This window comes from Hippoglossus stenolepis, chromosome 11, assembly GCF_022539355.2.
Source record: "Hippoglossus stenolepis isolate QCI-W04-F060 chromosome 11, HSTE1.2, whole genome shotgun sequence".
NCBI classification, from domain to species: domain Eukaryota; kingdom Metazoa; phylum Chordata; class Actinopteri; order Pleuronectiformes; family Pleuronectidae; genus Hippoglossus; species Hippoglossus stenolepis.
The window spans coordinates 22,170,075-22,187,115 of NC_061493.1; the positions used below are offsets into that span (position 1 = coordinate 22,170,075).

Genomic DNA, 17,041 nt, shown 5'->3' on the forward strand with positions numbered 1-17,041 from the left:
TGCAATTTGACAACTGACGAAATCAGTTATGATACAGATGCTGTGGATTGGTTGAACTCTCACTTACCTTCTAACAACAACCAGGACAAATCTTTATATAATAAATCTCTTAACTCTTAACATTAAGCCATTTGAAGGCATCAGTCTGTGCTTCTGACAACTGTGGTTGTTTTATTTTTATGTTTTGGGACATTTTATAAAATTAGTTATGTCATTAAAAGGAACGATTGTATGTTAAATGTTAACTGCATTTCCAAATATGATCATTAATAGTGTAATGGATCATTTGAATCACATCTCAAACCCTTCCCCCTTGTGAGTGTGAGGAGTTTATGATAGGTGTTGACATATTGAATATAAGTTTCCATGGCCTCCTCTCAGTCCTACAGTCGGTGACCTACCTGCCGCCAAACGTGTGTTTCTCTCCTCCCTCTCTCACGAGACCCACTTTACATGAGCTGCGGTTGGTCGGAGCGCGACACACTGCGGTTGTGACGGGGGCGGGGGGACCGCGGGGAGTTGAGTTTCGAGGGAAGTTGTGGTGAGAGGCGTCTAACTGGGACAGGCCGTGCTGAATCCAAGCTGTTCAGGGCAACGTGGGCCTATATTTGGTTTGACTGCAAGTGGAGGTCACGGAGCACAACTCCGCTGATTCTGCTTGAGTCCAACATTCACTCTGTTTTTAACTCCTCCGACTCCCGATGGAAATATACAGCATGTCCCTGTTTAGCTGCTAGTTTCCACCCTCTTCACCAGGTAGTTAATGATACTCACCATGTCTGTGCCTGCTGAGCAGTAGGTGTCCAGTGGTCATTTCTCTTCTTTTCACTTAAAAAAGCTGCCTGGTTCGGAAGAATGAAGCTAATATCTCCAGAAAACACTTGAACATACATCAGTGTAGTAAGAACCACCTAATGTGACATTTAACCACATTTGAGAACAATTTATTCAATGTGTTGATTTGGCCCACGCCCCATCCACTAACATGGAGGAGGCGGGTTTATATAACGCAGCCAGCCACCAGGGGATGTTTTGGCTTTTACTTTTGGGGAGTTGTCACACAATCTTTGGAGTGAATCAAAAAGTAAAGTTGTGTCTTGGCAGCTGCACAAATGACAGAAACTCGCTCTAAACCTTCAGGATCATCAGTACGAGTGATCACATCGTCACGTTGTCGTTTGTGTTTAGATTTCACGATGGCCACTTTAAAGGTCAACACATCTCTCCTGACACAAACAGTTGACAGTGAAGTTTGTGAATGAACTGTGTCTGAAAAGTTAACATCATAGTTGTCCAACTCTATGTGAACACTTCATTTCCCTTCTTCTCTTCGAAACGACTCTGCAATGGGAGAGAAGTTTTCTCTCTGTGATAAATATAACTCATTGAAAGTAATCAGACAGAGACAGTCGTCCTAACAGGAGTCATGTGAGACCCGCTGCCTCCTCTCTTCATGTTGTCCATGTCAACATCTCATGCATTTACAATGAGAAAACCCAAGCTGCTGTTTTTTTTCTGTTTTTGCTGAGGCATGAAAACATTGGAGGGTGTGTTTCCTACATGTGCTGACAACGACCGATTGTTCAGCCCATGTGAATTCAAGCAGTCATGGATACGTTTCTTTTGCCTTCTCCAAAACATCAACCGAGGCCCCGGTCTTCATGTCCTGTAGCTCTGGATGGTTTTATTCCTCCGGCCCGCTCATCCACCCCACAAGCCCTCCAGTAAATCTGATTACCATCACGTTAGATTAAGGTGCTTCCTCTTGTTTTGCTGATTGGACTCAGAGAAGATTTGCGCAGTCTGCTAAATAGCGGTGCTGATGCTCGCACTTAATCTAGACAGGGATAAGTGAAAGAGACAACAGCCCCCAGGTGCTTAACCTTCTAAATCCCTCTCAGGACGAAGAATACGAGTCCTCCTCAAGTCCTAATACTGTATGTGTGTTGTTTGTGGACTTGTAGAGTTTTTCATTTAAATCATATTAGTGTCAGGAAATGATTTGAATTGAGGCATTCGTTGTTTTTGTTGTTGAGAAGGATGAATTAACTGGATTATTACAAAATAAGTGAACCTTCACTGGTTTCAAATGATTAAAATGAATAATGAATAATAATAAAATGCACAAAAATGATTCAAATTATGAACAAGGCTCATTATTCAGTCAATTTTTAACAGAGCTGCAGTTAATTAATAGAAAAACAAGTAATTATTTTGATAATTCATAATTAATAACTCATAATGTCATTATCAAAACCTTTTTACAAAGAAATGTAATTGAGGCTTCAGTCTAACCATAGACTTTGTTGTAAATAACAATAAAAGCACAAATAAAACAAAATATATAGAACTTTTAAGAAAATAAAGACATTTTCAACGTAAAACTTAAACTTTTTTACTGCTTTCCGATCTTTTATTTGCTAAAAAGTTCCTCTTTTAGTCGAGGAAAGAGCTGTCAGCTTAATTGATAGTAAACGCGTTCATTAGCTGCAGCTCGGCAGGTTTGTTGTCTGCTGTTCCCTGGAGTCCACAAGTCTTCAGCACACGGATTAGATCGAAATAGAAAAAACAGAACAGTCCCCCTCCTGTCGGGGCAGCCATCTGAATTAGGAGGTCACAGGTTAATGAAGAAGGCTGCCAGCTCCTGTCATGATACGCCCATCACCCGGTCTAATGCTCCATTAGCCCGCTCTACTCTGGGTGTTTTCACTGCGAGCTGTGAATTAGTATCTGAGCCTGTGTGGTGTTTCATTTGGTTAATGGATGGCAGGAGCAGCCAGTAGACTTGGTGAGAGAGGTAATCCACGGTGCTGTTATTAACCCTCTGGTCCCTGTATCAGGAGTAATCCAGGTGCTGCTGTGGCCCATTCTCCCCTAATGATAGGTATTTACTATGCTAGTGATCCACTGAAAGTGAAAGAGATGGAAAAGTTGGTGTAAAAACTATTTTCGGCTCACAATGAAACTGTGGTTGGACAAATTGGACTTTGGCGAGCTGCCACGGTCGAGGTAATCAATGGGAAGCGCTGCAGAGCCGCCACAGAAGTGTTAGATAACAGCCGCCTGTCCCAGGTTTACAGTTCAGCAATCACTTTACGGCTACAGCTCCGTAAAATTACTCGTGTGGTTTTAAAACGGCGTAGCTCATGTTGCTTAATGTGTGTGTGTGGGTGTAATGATGATACTTCCCATGTTTCTGTAATTGTGGATTCTTGCAAAATACAAAACAAAAAAAATTGTAGCTTCTGTGATTTGCACATTAGATTTTGTTTGACTGTTCAGCAGGACATGGATCCATCAGGATTGATCCGCCTCCCTGAATTTAGCACAAACAGAGATGTGACTGTGGTGAAAGACGTCATCGTGGGCTACGTGTCTTTCTTAGTAGAGCTCATACGTCGGCCAAGGCCCAACAGTCCCCTGGTGAACCCACGTTTAAATCCGCTAAGTCCAGATTTGTCTTGTTATCCGCACCAAATTGGAAGCACTCACAGATATCAGTCCCCTAAAGGTCCACGACTTATTCCCCGGGGGCATCAGTGAAAATGTAAAGGCAAGGCCCAACCGTAAAACCACTTTTGAATTCACTAAATCTGGATATTAATTTGAATCAAATTTCATACACGTCCCCTAAAAGTGCCTAAATCTTTTTTATTATCAAGATCTATAAAATATTCTATGAGAAAAAAGTCATAAAGTAGATTTCTACTGTTTCACTGAACGTGACTCCGTGATGACTCTGAGGAGCTGCTGTTATGACTGTCTTTATGACCGACTGTGTAATATCCTGCTCTCACTGCTACACACATTGTAATATCCTTCCACTTCATATAGAGCAGCGGCTCAGACTGAAACACTGTCTTTAAAACCACTGTCTGGACTTTCCTGCCCTGCTGGGGTTTAAAGTTCATAGAAGCTCATTCTCTTTTGTTTGGGATGTCTGGGGAAATAAGATGAAGAACACCATGAGATAATCTTTAGGTTTATTACGAGACAGGGCTTTGTTGTGTCTTGTTTTATTAGACATTGTTGTTCCCAGTAATAATTTGGCTGAGGAGGACTCAGCATTTGTTATTTTAAGGGTTTTAATTATCTGGCTAATAAGATCTCTGTTGACTGATAAATCTGTTAATTGGACACTAAAGATGTTCAGTTAACTGCTAAGCCTCCTGTCCATTCTCCATTCGATTGGGGGGGAAATTAGTGGGAGAAATATTGTTTGTAGTTACGAGTTTGCTGATTTATTCATTCAAGGCATTTGGATTATCGCTTTAAATGGAGAAGAAACATGGACCATTTAATTTTTAGCGTGAGTTACTTTATCTCCAATAACATGTAGGACTTTGAATATACAGGGATAATCTAAAGTGGACAAATAGGAACATTTTGCTAAACATTCCCTAAAACCTAAATTTTCCACACTACAGAGACCAGATTCAAAACTAAGATGTGAACTTTTAAACTTGTCAGAACACGAAACATTTATCTTCCTTCCACTACTGCTGCCGATACTAACTGAGGCTCCGGCTAACACTGGTAGCACTGCAGCCACGTCTCTTTCTACCTCTTTCCATCAGAACAGCTCGTGCACAGAGGTACAGCCTGAGGCATGAGTACGACAACCCCTCATCATGTCACATTCCTGCCCAACGGCGAAACTCGCACTATACCATTTTCTTTACTTTAGCCCCCTGTTTCTTGTCTGTATTTGGTCGATGGATTCTTGCTGTTAAAGCCACGTCTGTTCTCCAAGTTCACTACAGAGAGGAGACTGTAGTAAATAATCTTTTAGTATAACGTGCTTCTTGCTTTCAGTGTCGGTTGAGCATTCTTTTACGATTGCTTGGGGGAAAAAAAGAAGAAAAGCTTCAAAGTTCAGGTTGCTCAAGGTGTGTTGCGGCCTCGCCTCATGTTGTCAGAGTGCTCGTGAGTGTGTGTGTGTGTGTCTGTGTGTGTGTGTCTGTGTGTGTGTGTGTCTGTGTGTGTGCAGATGTGACTCCAGCAGGGAAGTATGTGTGAGGTTTTACTGATCTCGCCGCTCAGCAGAGACATGCCTGAGTCGCTGTCAGGCAGGAACAGAGAGGGAGGCCGCAGTTAGTCAGATACACAGAAACAGTCATGTAAGAAAACCATGTGAGTCACATTAATGTTTCCTCTCCTCTCTAATCTCTCTGCTATGACTGGGCTTCACATTCAGCATTTAGAGGATTACTATGAAAACTATCCCTGTATAAGTAATACTTCTCGTTTATACCAACACACCTAAAAAAGCATATCACGTACCATTCCCGTGCGCTGGGTTTGTGGGTTCTGAAAAAAAAAAAGAGGCATATTGTTTACCCACGGATTTATTTTCACACTACAACGCAGCCCGAGGGTTTTTAAACTGAAAAGAGGTCAGCAGCGTTTCCAAAACTTTTCAATGTTTCGAAAACTAGTGTGAACAGCAGGTGTAAATGTAGTCATGGGTTTTAAAACTGAAACGTAGCCTCAGTGTTTCCCCTATGTCCACCTAGCAGTGTTACACCACTGCGGAAATATTTCTTTATTGAGAGGAGAGGGGAGGGGAGGGCACCATATTATTTATTTACACACACCTGTGAGTGAAGCATGGATCATATAACGATAAACTTTGCTGCCCTGAAAAAATCCCACTTTAAATAGGCAAAACTCATTAAGAATCAGTTCACTTGATTTCACTTGAACCCGCAGTTCACTTACGAGGATATATGCATTTTAAGCTCTGTTTCTTTGTGTCTCTTCAGGTCGGCTCATGAAGCCATGCTAATAACCATCATCCTCTAGCGGTGAGCTGCCTGGTGGACAGACGGAGGCGTCATGGCCGAGCTGCCTATTGCCCCAGGAGAGGTCTACATCGAGGTGGAGTATGACTACGAGTACAAGTCCAAGGACCGCCTCATCAACATCCGGCAGGGGGACTGCTACATGCTGGTCAAGAAATCCAATGAGGACTGGTGGCAAGTGAAAAAAGAGGAGGGGACTAAAGCTTTTTATGTACCTGCTCAGTACGTCCGAGAGGTCCGCAAAGCTCTCATGCCACCTCTCAAACCCATCACCCAGCCGCCTGCCGCCACCGGCAACACACCTCCCCAAGGTGGGGGTGCCCTCTGGGTAAGGCCAACCAACCTGGAGCTGGGACTCCAGGACCATCCTGCGGAGAGCCTTCACAGACACGAGTCCGGCTCTCACCCTCGGCGCTCGCCCTCGGCCCAAACTGCCTCTTCGGGGCACTTCAGTCCCCCCGGCTCGCGCAGGAACAGCTCCCACCGCCACACCCCCACCTCCCCCACCACCCCCACAGAACACGACCGAGCTCTGCACGACGTTCTTGTCCACGGTGGAGGTCCCAAGCCCAGAGGAAGCTCCAGCACTCTCCCACGTTCCCGAGCTCGATCCCCAGATATGGCCAGGGCGCCGCTGGACGTTGACAGCACCCAACACTTTGACTCTGCAGAGGAAGAGAGACACACAATCGACTCCGAGTCTGGAGATGAACTGAGCAGCTCCTCCACTGAACATCTCCAGGTAAAAACAGGCAAACTCAAAAAGCTTTTGTTTCTGAGACCCAGTTTCACTGTCCGGCTCATTCCTGGATCCTTTCCACTTTGTCACTTCATTTAAAACAGCAGACTACTACTTCATATATCGTCATTTATTTTACCAAAGTGGCCGAAATGTCCTTCAGGATCACAGAAGTATTTTTATATTTATCTATAAAGTACTTATCTATCTCTAGTGATACTTACATTTTCCTTTTTGGGCTTTTTCTTTGCCATGCATGGCAAAGTTCGCAGGGCAGCTGCCCTGTTATTTGTCTTTGCTCTCACTAACACTAAATCACACAATGACGTAACTGTGATTCAGTGTGATGTGTTTGTTGAAGGTCATCTAAAAGGGAACATATCCACTTTTACATTCGGCACTGAAAAGCCATTCAGTCCACAATGGCGCTGCTTCCTTTGGCCGCTCTTTATGCCGTGTCAATGGCAGGAGAAAGGTCAGAGTTTTCCAGCTTGTTTTTGGGTGTGTATACAAAGACTCCAGCTTTGTCTGCAAGTACACTCTTTGTGTGATTTTTATTTTATTTTTTTTTATTTTTTTCATACCATGAGTCATTTGATCCACAAGTTTAATTATCCCAACAAATACAAAATCTCTGGTCACCAATCTCGTTCTGCCTCCCTCGGATTTCCCAGTTAATAACAGAGGCACTGTTACGCCACGGCAACAGGAAATGTGTCACTGGTGTCGATATCCGGACACCTGGTTAACAGTCACTGTTCTATAGCAGTGTCATTTAAGTGTCACCTCTATAGGACCACAAGTACAGTACTGATGATTTATGCTACATTTAATTAATTACCAATGGTCGAAGGCACCATCTGCAATCCAAATATCAAACAAAGCTTCTGCACCAAATGTAAAAGTTTGAAATCTGAAGTCATTTCTGAATCTTTTGAGTTGCTCTTAAAACACACAATTGACAAGTTGATACCAACTTAATTTATTTATTTCCTAATGTTGTTAATTTTGTATTATTATCCCTCTGGCATACATTGCTATGGATATAGGGATCATTTCGTTAGCGGAGAGAACTCTTAAGAGAAGGATATATAGAGAAATATTACGACTTCATGCATCTGTGACCGCACCAGATTCTCTGCTCCTTCAGATTTTGTGGGTGCCGGGGGGGATATGCCGGCTCCTGACTTCATTTCTTTAGACACAAGAGTTATGTTTCAATGAGTCACGTTGCAGCCCTGGAGACGCCTGAGTGTGTTAATGCTCTGCGGTGTCCTGATGTGATGTGCTGTTCCTCGCCTCCACCTCATCCAGTGTATTTCAGGAAGAACGTGTAAACACTCTGCTTTTTTCCTCAATTGATTCATGGTTGTTTGGTCAGCTGGATCCGCCGTCCTGCCGAGCTCACGTGATCTGGACGGTGGGCGTTGGTGATGTGAAACTGTCCTAGTTTCAGTGGGCTGGTTGTTTGTTTTTCCTCGGTCCTGGCAACACGCGGCCGCTGATAACACCACCGCTGAGCGTCGGGACTTCCTGAAACATGACGACTCTCTGCTACTCCTCCATCTCTGCTCTCACTTTTTCCTTTCTCGTGTGTCACCTCAACCTCTTTCCTTCGTTTCAGTGTTTTGAAGTAAACAGAGTGACCATTAAAGCAGGAGATTTAATGAGCATAAAACCAAACCAGCAGCCTCATTGCTGGAAGCAGAGCAGTGTGTTAATGTCTGCAGCTTCCAGGGCTTTGCTCCTTCTGATAAGTTCACAATCATCAGGCCGTGATGAGTGTGTCTGCAAAGCTGCACAGCTCCTTACCAGCCTCCTATCTCCTGCACTGGACCTGAGACTAAGGGCCCACTTCATCACCACTTGTGAGACTTGTCACTTCCAGTAGCCGGCACAGTTGGGATGTACGATATCTAACGAAGAGGGTGTATGACAATGTGTCTACAGTCAAACAATGGGATGGACAGAGACTTTATATAGTAAACTAATGCATAAAATTAAAAAGCAAACGCCTGGGAAATTCCTCTGTGTCGTGTCAGCGATGGAATGGAATGAAGGGAATGTTTCGCTGACTAATATAACACGTTTCTCAGCGACATTACGTAAAGGATTATCCAGCTCCCCTCTTTTTCAGTTTGGATTCTTCAGTCTCGTAAAAGTTGTCTTCTTGATGCTTGGGTAGACGTTGTGATGATTGCAGCCATTTGGCCTTAGATAGACATTGTCCATTAGCCCAACAGTAGTTCAATCTCCTCTGGGCTTCATTCATTGAAACTTTTTAGGTTGTGTGGTTGTGGTTACATCAACCGTTCCTTGTGTGACATTTGTCTCTACGTCATTTGACTGAATTCTGATACAACCTCAGGGACGGATTTGGAAGATTTCCAGGGCCTTTCCTTTCTCTGCATGTCAAGGCCCAGTCACATTTAGAATTTAAAACTTTAGGACAAAATCAGTTCATTTCAATGAGCATGAATGTTCTACAGTGAACTTTGGACACATGACTATTGACACCGTTGAGCAACAGCTTGTTAAAGCGGTTCTGGCCTTTTGAGGAAATAGAGAGCTGGAGAGTTCAACATGGAGAAAGATTTCATAGCTCATTAAACTGTGCTTCACACACAGTCCAGTTTTATTTGACCCTCCTCTGTTGGAGCGCAACTTACTCAACAAACGAGGCGTTAAAGGCAGAAGTCGATTGTGCAAATATATCTTTGGATTAAACTTACATGAACTTACTCCTGTTGGTGACGGAGCTAATGAGCTAGTTCAGAGAGCAGTTCCCCCTCCTCTGCAATTCTTTTTTTAAAGAAATGATGTAAAAACCTGAGAACAAGAATCCAAAGGAAGGAGATTGTTCTGTGATTAAAGTTCTGCTGTTAATTCCAGCTGCTTCTTTTCAAAGTGAAGTGTTTTTTACAAGAGCTTTTTCTGTGAAGTAGCTTCGAGTGTGGAGCTGACGTCTTTTCTGCTAGTTCAGTTTAGGTCAAGGTTTTAAAAGAAGCTGAGTTTGAGCTACATGCATCAGTCAGTTTGTTAAAAACATCACACATCATCAAGGTAAACAACGCTTTTTGATTCTGGTCTAATTTGGAATCGAATTTACTACCTATAATCGCTATGTCCGCATTGGCCCTAAAACAAATCTGTATCGATCAGGCTCTTGTTCAGATGAGACATGCTGCAACATAATCAGAAAGAAATTGAAGCGAGGGCACGTTTGAAAACAAGCCGTCTCAACATTTGTACCGAGGGTCTTGTCGAGACCGTCAGCCATCGATCCCTCGTGAGAAAAGGTTGAAGTCGCCCTCTGAGATGTCGCCTGATACTTTCAGAACGTCTTAGAGCCCCTGGCCACGGTGGGTTGGACAGTGAATCCACTGAAGCAGATGTTTCCCTCCAGCCACTGAACATAATGGCTGTCAAGGTCTCAGTGTCTTTTAATTTGTTGCTTCACTGCACGGCCTCCTCCACTCGGCTCTTCCTCTTCTCTCTTCCTTCAGGATCATCACAGGGTGTACCACATACTGTACGCTCCATTTTTAAGAACTGAATATAGATACCGCATAGATTAACTCAGCCCATCCTGACAAACTCAGAGCTGTGCCCAATAAGAAATGTATAGAGCAACAGTAAAAGCTCTCCGATAAATGTATCGGAGAATGTTAGATGTTAAATGTTAAATGTTAAATGTCTTTAGAAGAAATGACTGAGTCAGCTGACCCAGTCATTTCTTTTAAGTCCCTCTTATGATTGGATGTCCCCAGATGCATGTTAATACTATAGGTCTGAACAGGGCGAGTCACAGAAGAGTCACCTCCCCTCTCTGTACCCTCCACACGTTCGATCGTCACAGTCAGTAACACCAGCCCGACCCCACCGCCTCCCATCGTTCTTTATGACGGCTGTAATCAGCTAAAACCCTTTGAGGAATCTCACCAGGATTCCTCATCGCTCTGATTTCTCAGTGTGACAGGAAGTGTGAACCTGTGTGTGTTTTTTTTTTTGACACCATCTCACTTTACCGTACATGAAGTGATTGAACATAGCCATGCATGCTAATGTACATCCGTACCACATAAAGTAAGGAACTCATTAATCCAGTCGTTCACACACCACTGCAGACTCTCAGCATTTTCTGTTCCGTTCTTCAGACACAGTAAATGTGTTCATACACACGGAGTCTGAAGGATCTGTTAATATGAGTTAGGTTTTGGGAGCTCATATGAGTCTGGGAAAAAAAATGTATATGCAGAGTGAAACTGCACTGTTTGGCGTAGGCACACAACCACAGTGCAGTATTTCTAATTCACCCGTAAGCTTCCTGCTTCTACTGAAAAGCACCAGAGAAATGGGACGCTTTGCTCAGGGCCACTCTAATGTTGACAGAAGGGGAGTGTTTGTCACACTGAAATTAAATAAGCAATTAACACACTTTTCCAGACTTTTTATCGTTCCAATATTTGCTGAAAGAGTTTTTGTCACAACCACAGTTCTGTGTTTTTGTTTTCCATCTTATCTCACTGCGTCATGTTTCCTGCCAGATTGTTAGTGGATTACAAACGATGCCCTTCTGCCACAAACCCAGTTCTGACATCTGGGTCATTTCAGCTGACCAGATGACTGCGATTGTCAGCACAATGAAACACTTAGGGTTTTTTTTAGCATTGCAGCTAAAAATAATTTGCCTTTACATGAGTCTGGAGTATTTTATTTATTAATCATGTTATTGTTTTGTGAAAAAAAATGCTAGTTACGGTTTCTCAAAGCACAAGGAGACTTGAAGAACTATCCTAAAACTAAAGTAAGTTAATGCACTTTCCTGTCAGATGAATAAATGTGAACATTTGCTGTTTTTGAGAACCTGGTATATTCACATTTTGTGGTTAAATACTTATTTAATACTTTTTTGTTTAAATCAAACTTCTTGAAATGCATTAGCTCCAATTAATGGGGACGACATCTTTGCTGCACATATTGTGCCGTGGATTCAGACGTATTTTTGGATTCAAGCCTCAGAATGACTTCCCAGATGTCTCCTTTTCAGGAAAATCACCATCAGCAAACAGCAGTTCATTCAGTTCAAGTCTCAGCGGAGCACTGCAGTCTGTGGCGGTGTCGGCCTGTGTACTCATCACCGATGCTATGAAGCACTCCCAAGGGCCTAGAGTACTGTTCTGTACTGTTATCAACCTGGGACACACACAGAGCTTCAGGCGCTCTGGCAGATGACCCACTCCTTTGCAGTGTGTTCAGCGGTTGTGTAACAGAGACCAGGGGTAGAGCCGAGTTTGACACCCTCACTTTGTGTCTTTCTTTATCTCTCTCTTTTCTTTTCTTTCCTCTGCCTTCATCTCAAATTCACCTGCTCCTGCTCCAGCTGGGATGCAGCTCTGGTTCCTGTTGTAGCTCTGCAGTTTTAACTCAATTTAAAACTGCATGAAATTATGAATATCTTCGGTTTAAGAAAGAAAAGCTCCCTTATGTTCAGATTGCACAACTTTCAAAGTCATCGGATCACCGTGCACTTCCCACTACATGACTTGTTGTCTTGTGATAGGGAGTCTTATCCGACGTGAAGTGACTCTGAGCTCTGATTGGAAGCCTCGTTGGATTTTATCTGCCAGCCGATGAACTGATCCAGCTTGGGTGCAGATTTCCCAGCTCCCTAACAGATCTCTCACTGTGTGTGTGTGTGTGTGTGTGTGTGTGTGTGTGTGTGTGTGTGTGTGTGTGTGTGTGTGTGTGTGTGTGTGTGTGTGTGTGTGTGTGTGTGTGTGTGTGTGTGTGTGTGTGTGTGTGTGTGTGTGAACGAACACATTTGAACGACTAAAGAGACATTGCTGAGAGTGTCTGCAGTGGTCTGTAGATGACTGGATTAATAAGTTACTTATTTTACGTGCTACGGATGCACATTGATATGCATGGCTGTGTTCAATCGCCTCATGTACAGCAAGGTGAGACAGTAAAAAAACAAAACGAGACCACACCACTTCTGTTTTTTTTTCTGCGAGTTCCAAAATGTATCGCTGAGTGGAAAATCTGGTTTATAAGTGTAGTGTGAACTAGGCATGACATGCAAATGTCACAATATGTACTTTTTTACTGCAACATCATTACAACTCTGAACTTAGGGAATCAACAACCTCTGTAATCGCTGTGCTTACTTCATCACATTGCTGCAAAAATACGGTAAAACCATTATTGCCTAAAGCTTTGCAGCTTATTGCAATCACTGGAAAAATTTAAAAACAATTATATTATACTCCAACAAAGAAACTGTATTGAATTTGGCTCTGTCACATGATGACCAGTGCGTGATCCACTGCATAAGGTCAGTATGGGTCTGATTTTGATCTTGTGTAAGAGATAAGTGCATCATCACATATCTCTGAACTACAGCTGTCAAATTAATAAAAAACCCAGAGGTGGTGTTTACCAGTCATGTGATGATCCAGAGCTCGAACAAGATAGTGGGAGTTGTGTCAAAACGCGCAAGTAAGATGTGAAGATTTGCAGCTTTCAGTTTTCAATTGCAGAAATCCACTTTGTTAGATAATGGAGATACTGGTAATGGTTCTAATGGAGATCAGAAGAAGATCATAATGTCGATTGATCTTCCTGGGGTTGCAGGACTGATAGACGATAGAAGGTTTGAAAACAACAAACAGAACTGCCAGCATATAATAAATATCCTTGATGGTGATTATGGGGGATAATCCAGTGTAAATCGTTACTGTGTGGCTGTATGACTTCTTTGATTAGAGACAAAGAAGAGTAGTGTGTGTGTGGAGGGGCAGGGGGCACGCTGGTCCTCACTTTGTGGAGCTTTTCTTAATCCCTCTGGGAGCTTCAATTGGATATGTGTGTGCGTGTGTGTGTGTGTGTCCGCGTACACACATGTTGGTTATTATGTCAGCAAGGGCGTCCTGTGCTATGTGATGTAAATAGTGGCATTATAGGAGAGCCGGTCAAGCTGTATGTTTTGTTGCAGCTCGGGGAGAGCGAGCATCACAGAGCTCTGTGTTCTCTCTCTCTCTTTCTCTCTCTCTCGCTCTCTCTCTGTTTATGTAAGAACGTGTGTGAGTATATCAGCCACTGTGTGTGTTTGAGTGCGTCCAGGGCTTCAGAGTCACATTATCTGGTTTGCTACAGTGACATGTCAGTAAGGGAGAGAGTTTGTGAATAGGCAGAGGCTCCTCTGCATCATCGGCGTCCTCGTCAGCACCGCCGGCTGCTGCCCGTCTGACTTATTCCTCTGCAGCGGCAACTCAGCGACGGGACAGTATGTACCCAGATGAGAACGAGACGGTAAGGCAGCTTCTTTATCACACAAACCATCAAGTTCAGATGCCTCAGGAGTCGGTGTGTTCATGCAACTTCGTGTGCATGTTTTGCCAAGTCAGCAAAACCCTCAGTTTGATGTATTCTACTGTATAAAAGTAATTGCACTGCAGCGACTGATGCCTGCGAATATTTCGAACAAAATCCATTTCATAACAAAGCTTTCCAGGTGGCAGGAACCTCTTTTCCACCCAGATGCACACACGGCAGTGGGCTTTGTTGCATTTAGTGTTTGTTTCACTCTAAGAGAATTATGTTTAAATGAAGCGCTGAAGCGTGTGGATATTTTTGATCCCAGTCATGCAAGCAGAGAGTTTAGTTAACTACAGAAGCTTTCGCTCAAACAGGCTCTCGGAGCTTATGTGTCTATTCCTTCTCATCTCTGTATTTCTGTCTATGTCCCTCTCCCTCCCTCCCTCCCTCCCTCTCTCTCTCACATACACACACACACACAGTAGCTGATCTTGCAGCTTTTGTCCACAAGCTCAGGGCAGACGTGTGTTTCTCATCCATTCGTTCAGCCCGAGCGCTCAAAGTGATCCATAGCATCGATCGCTGAAACCCCACACACTTTTTCACCGAATCCATGAAATCAGTGGCCAGGAAGAAGAGCCGGGAGGTTCAGCCGTGTGTCCTGAGATGTTTGAAGTGATGATGCCATGCGACAGGACGGCTAAGAGGATGCGCTAAGCACCGGCCGTGCTTCATTACATAAGCGCCGGCTACATAACATTTGTTTGGACAGCTGTCTGGTGAGAAGAGCTCAGGGCAGCAGAGAATGATGGGAGACGGGACGGAGAGAGGGTGGAGTGGCAGACGGGACAGAATACTTTGTATTAATATATAGATATGTGTGTATATATACATATATCCTATCTGTTTGTATTTTAGCAGGTTCACAGGTAGAATGGCTGTGTTGAAAGTGACTTTAGTAACTTTAGTTTTAGTCCCTGCCAGTGTTTTAATTTGAATCTATTAATTTAAAGGTCCCTTTTGTACAAGATAACTCAAGATTGCAGAGATGTATTTTCACTGAACTAGGCGGGAGTATTAGGTGTTTATCTCCTGGTGATATTTTGGAGCTGATTGGATCAAGATCAACATAAATATGGTCAGAAAAACCCATTTTCTAAGATACCTCAGCGATGTGTTTATATCTAGTGCTCAAGTATTTCATGTGACATGATTAACAGCAAAGTGGATCCAATCCTTTTCCTTATTGTCCCCCTTGTATACCTTGGTACATGCCATTTCCACATGAGCATCTAAAGAGACAACATCACTCACAGGTCTTCAAACCTGAGAAAAGGACTTTTTGTTTTTGCAGCTGCTCAGATGCTCCTCTTTGTAAAGTGAGATCAGCTCTTTCCAAACCAACATGTATATCTGAGGAGCCACTAAATGACAGAGAACCGTTTCCACCATATAATCTCTGGGTCCGGTATAAATAAAGGTTTGCTTGTGGCCCAGCCCCATGTGTACTCATGCCTGTCTCCCTGATGACAGTGTGCGCTGTAATTTCTCACTTTCCAGTAGAAAGGACCGTCTTTGTTTGCACTTTGCCCTCAGTGAAGCTGAGACTCAGAGATGATTAACTTGGCAACAAGGGGAGACTTTTATCTTCTTACTTTACGTTCAGACCAGTTATGATCTGATTATTGGGACTTTCCTCAGTTCAGGAAATGGATTTAATCTGCGAATAGGAAAATACACAGATTGAAGATTTGTTATTGGTGTGAAATGACTCACGGATCACTGTCAAGCTGTTTCAGTCTTACCGACACTTGTTTTGATGGTAATTTTATCTCTGATTTTGTCTACAAATCTCTGATTGGTTGGATGTTTTTCAAAATGGGAAAGTGATGTCAGACTTAGAAGCACTGACTCGGTTTTTGTCTCCTTGTTTTTTCATATTGTCTTGTTCCAGGTTGTGTAACGTATGTATGAAACGTACCGTTGGGAAAATGTGAAGTTGTTCTTCATACGTTGTGTGTGTGTGGGTTTCTGCAGCTGAAGCTTAACAGAGGACAATGTGCGTTCGGCTGGTTTTAGTCTTCAATTACAAAGACCTACTTTCTCCGCGGAGCTTACAGTGGGTTTCTTATTCACGTCACAAGTTCAAGTATGGTTCCAGCCCGGTTGTTACAGTGAAGTTGCAATCACACAGGGCAGGGGTCATGGGTTAGAGAACACAGTGTGGGAATGGTAGTAATATTAACTGGTGGAGGATCAATGACAGGATGATCCACGCTTAAGTTGAGCTCTAGGCCTGTGCAATGCAGATGGCTGACGGAAGCTCCTGTTTCATCACAAATAAACTTTTATGTGTAAATCACATCATCAGATCTCATATACACAGTCCAGCTCCAAGGGCTGAGTACAACTCTTAACTACTGTCATGGTTAAGTTTGAAGTTAGATATCAACACACCGGTGTTTAATACATGTGGAGCTGGGAGTGAGTCAGCATCCTGTGGCTACTGTTTCATCTTTTTGTGCATATTACGCTACTTAGCAACTGCATGCATTGTAGTTGTGTGTGTACTTCTTGATCATTGCCACAGTTTTTTAGACAGTAGGATCAAATGTTCTCATTCAGCAGCTGATGATTTAGATCTGTGGCGTCGATATGAGCATGTTATTATGTAATAATGAGTATTGCATCGTACCGACCACAAGAGGAACGGGTTTAGAACAGATTTGACTAATTGTGCGTGACACGTTCAAACAGTGTGAGCTGAATGATTGAACCGACAAACCAAATGTCTTTTCTAGGTTTTTTTGTACTTGATGAAACAAGCTCTACGGTTTCTTCATAGCTCAAGGTCTTTCTATTTACTTAATCATGAATTACATAACTTTAGACATGTTAAGGCCAAGTATTTGCTGAAACGTCCACTCCTCACTATGATGGTGTTAGCTTCCAGTGTGGCGCAACAGATGCACATTTCTACCATTTACCACATACCTGCAAGTTCAAACCCAGCTCTACAGCTTTGGTGCTTATTTGTCAGACTGTGAAGAAACAGGCTTTCAAACGCACTGTGTCTGCAACACAGCGATTTAAATATTTTTAGTAGAACAAAGAAAACAGAACGAAGGGATGGACCTGCAGCCAGAGTCCTGCTGGGGACTTGGCTGCACACTATCCG

General features: G+C 43.1%; 1 protein-coding gene across 11 annotated transcripts in view; it reads left to right on the top strand.

The window, feature by feature from the left end:
• LOC118117919 (rho GTPase-activating protein 12) overlaps positions 1-17,041 on the top strand; it is a 41,108-nt gene that overhangs the window by 936 nt on the left and 23,131 nt on the right. For all 11 annotated transcript variants that reach the window (XM_035170580.2, XM_035170579.2, XM_035170582.2 and 8 more), the window contains exon 2: positions 5,766-6,546. In XM_035170580.2, the coding sequence (XP_035026471.2) occupies positions 5,839-6,546 (708 nt within the window). In that variant the 5' untranslated portion in view covers positions 5,766-5,838. The remainder of the gene's footprint in view (positions 1-5,765; positions 6,547-17,041) is intronic.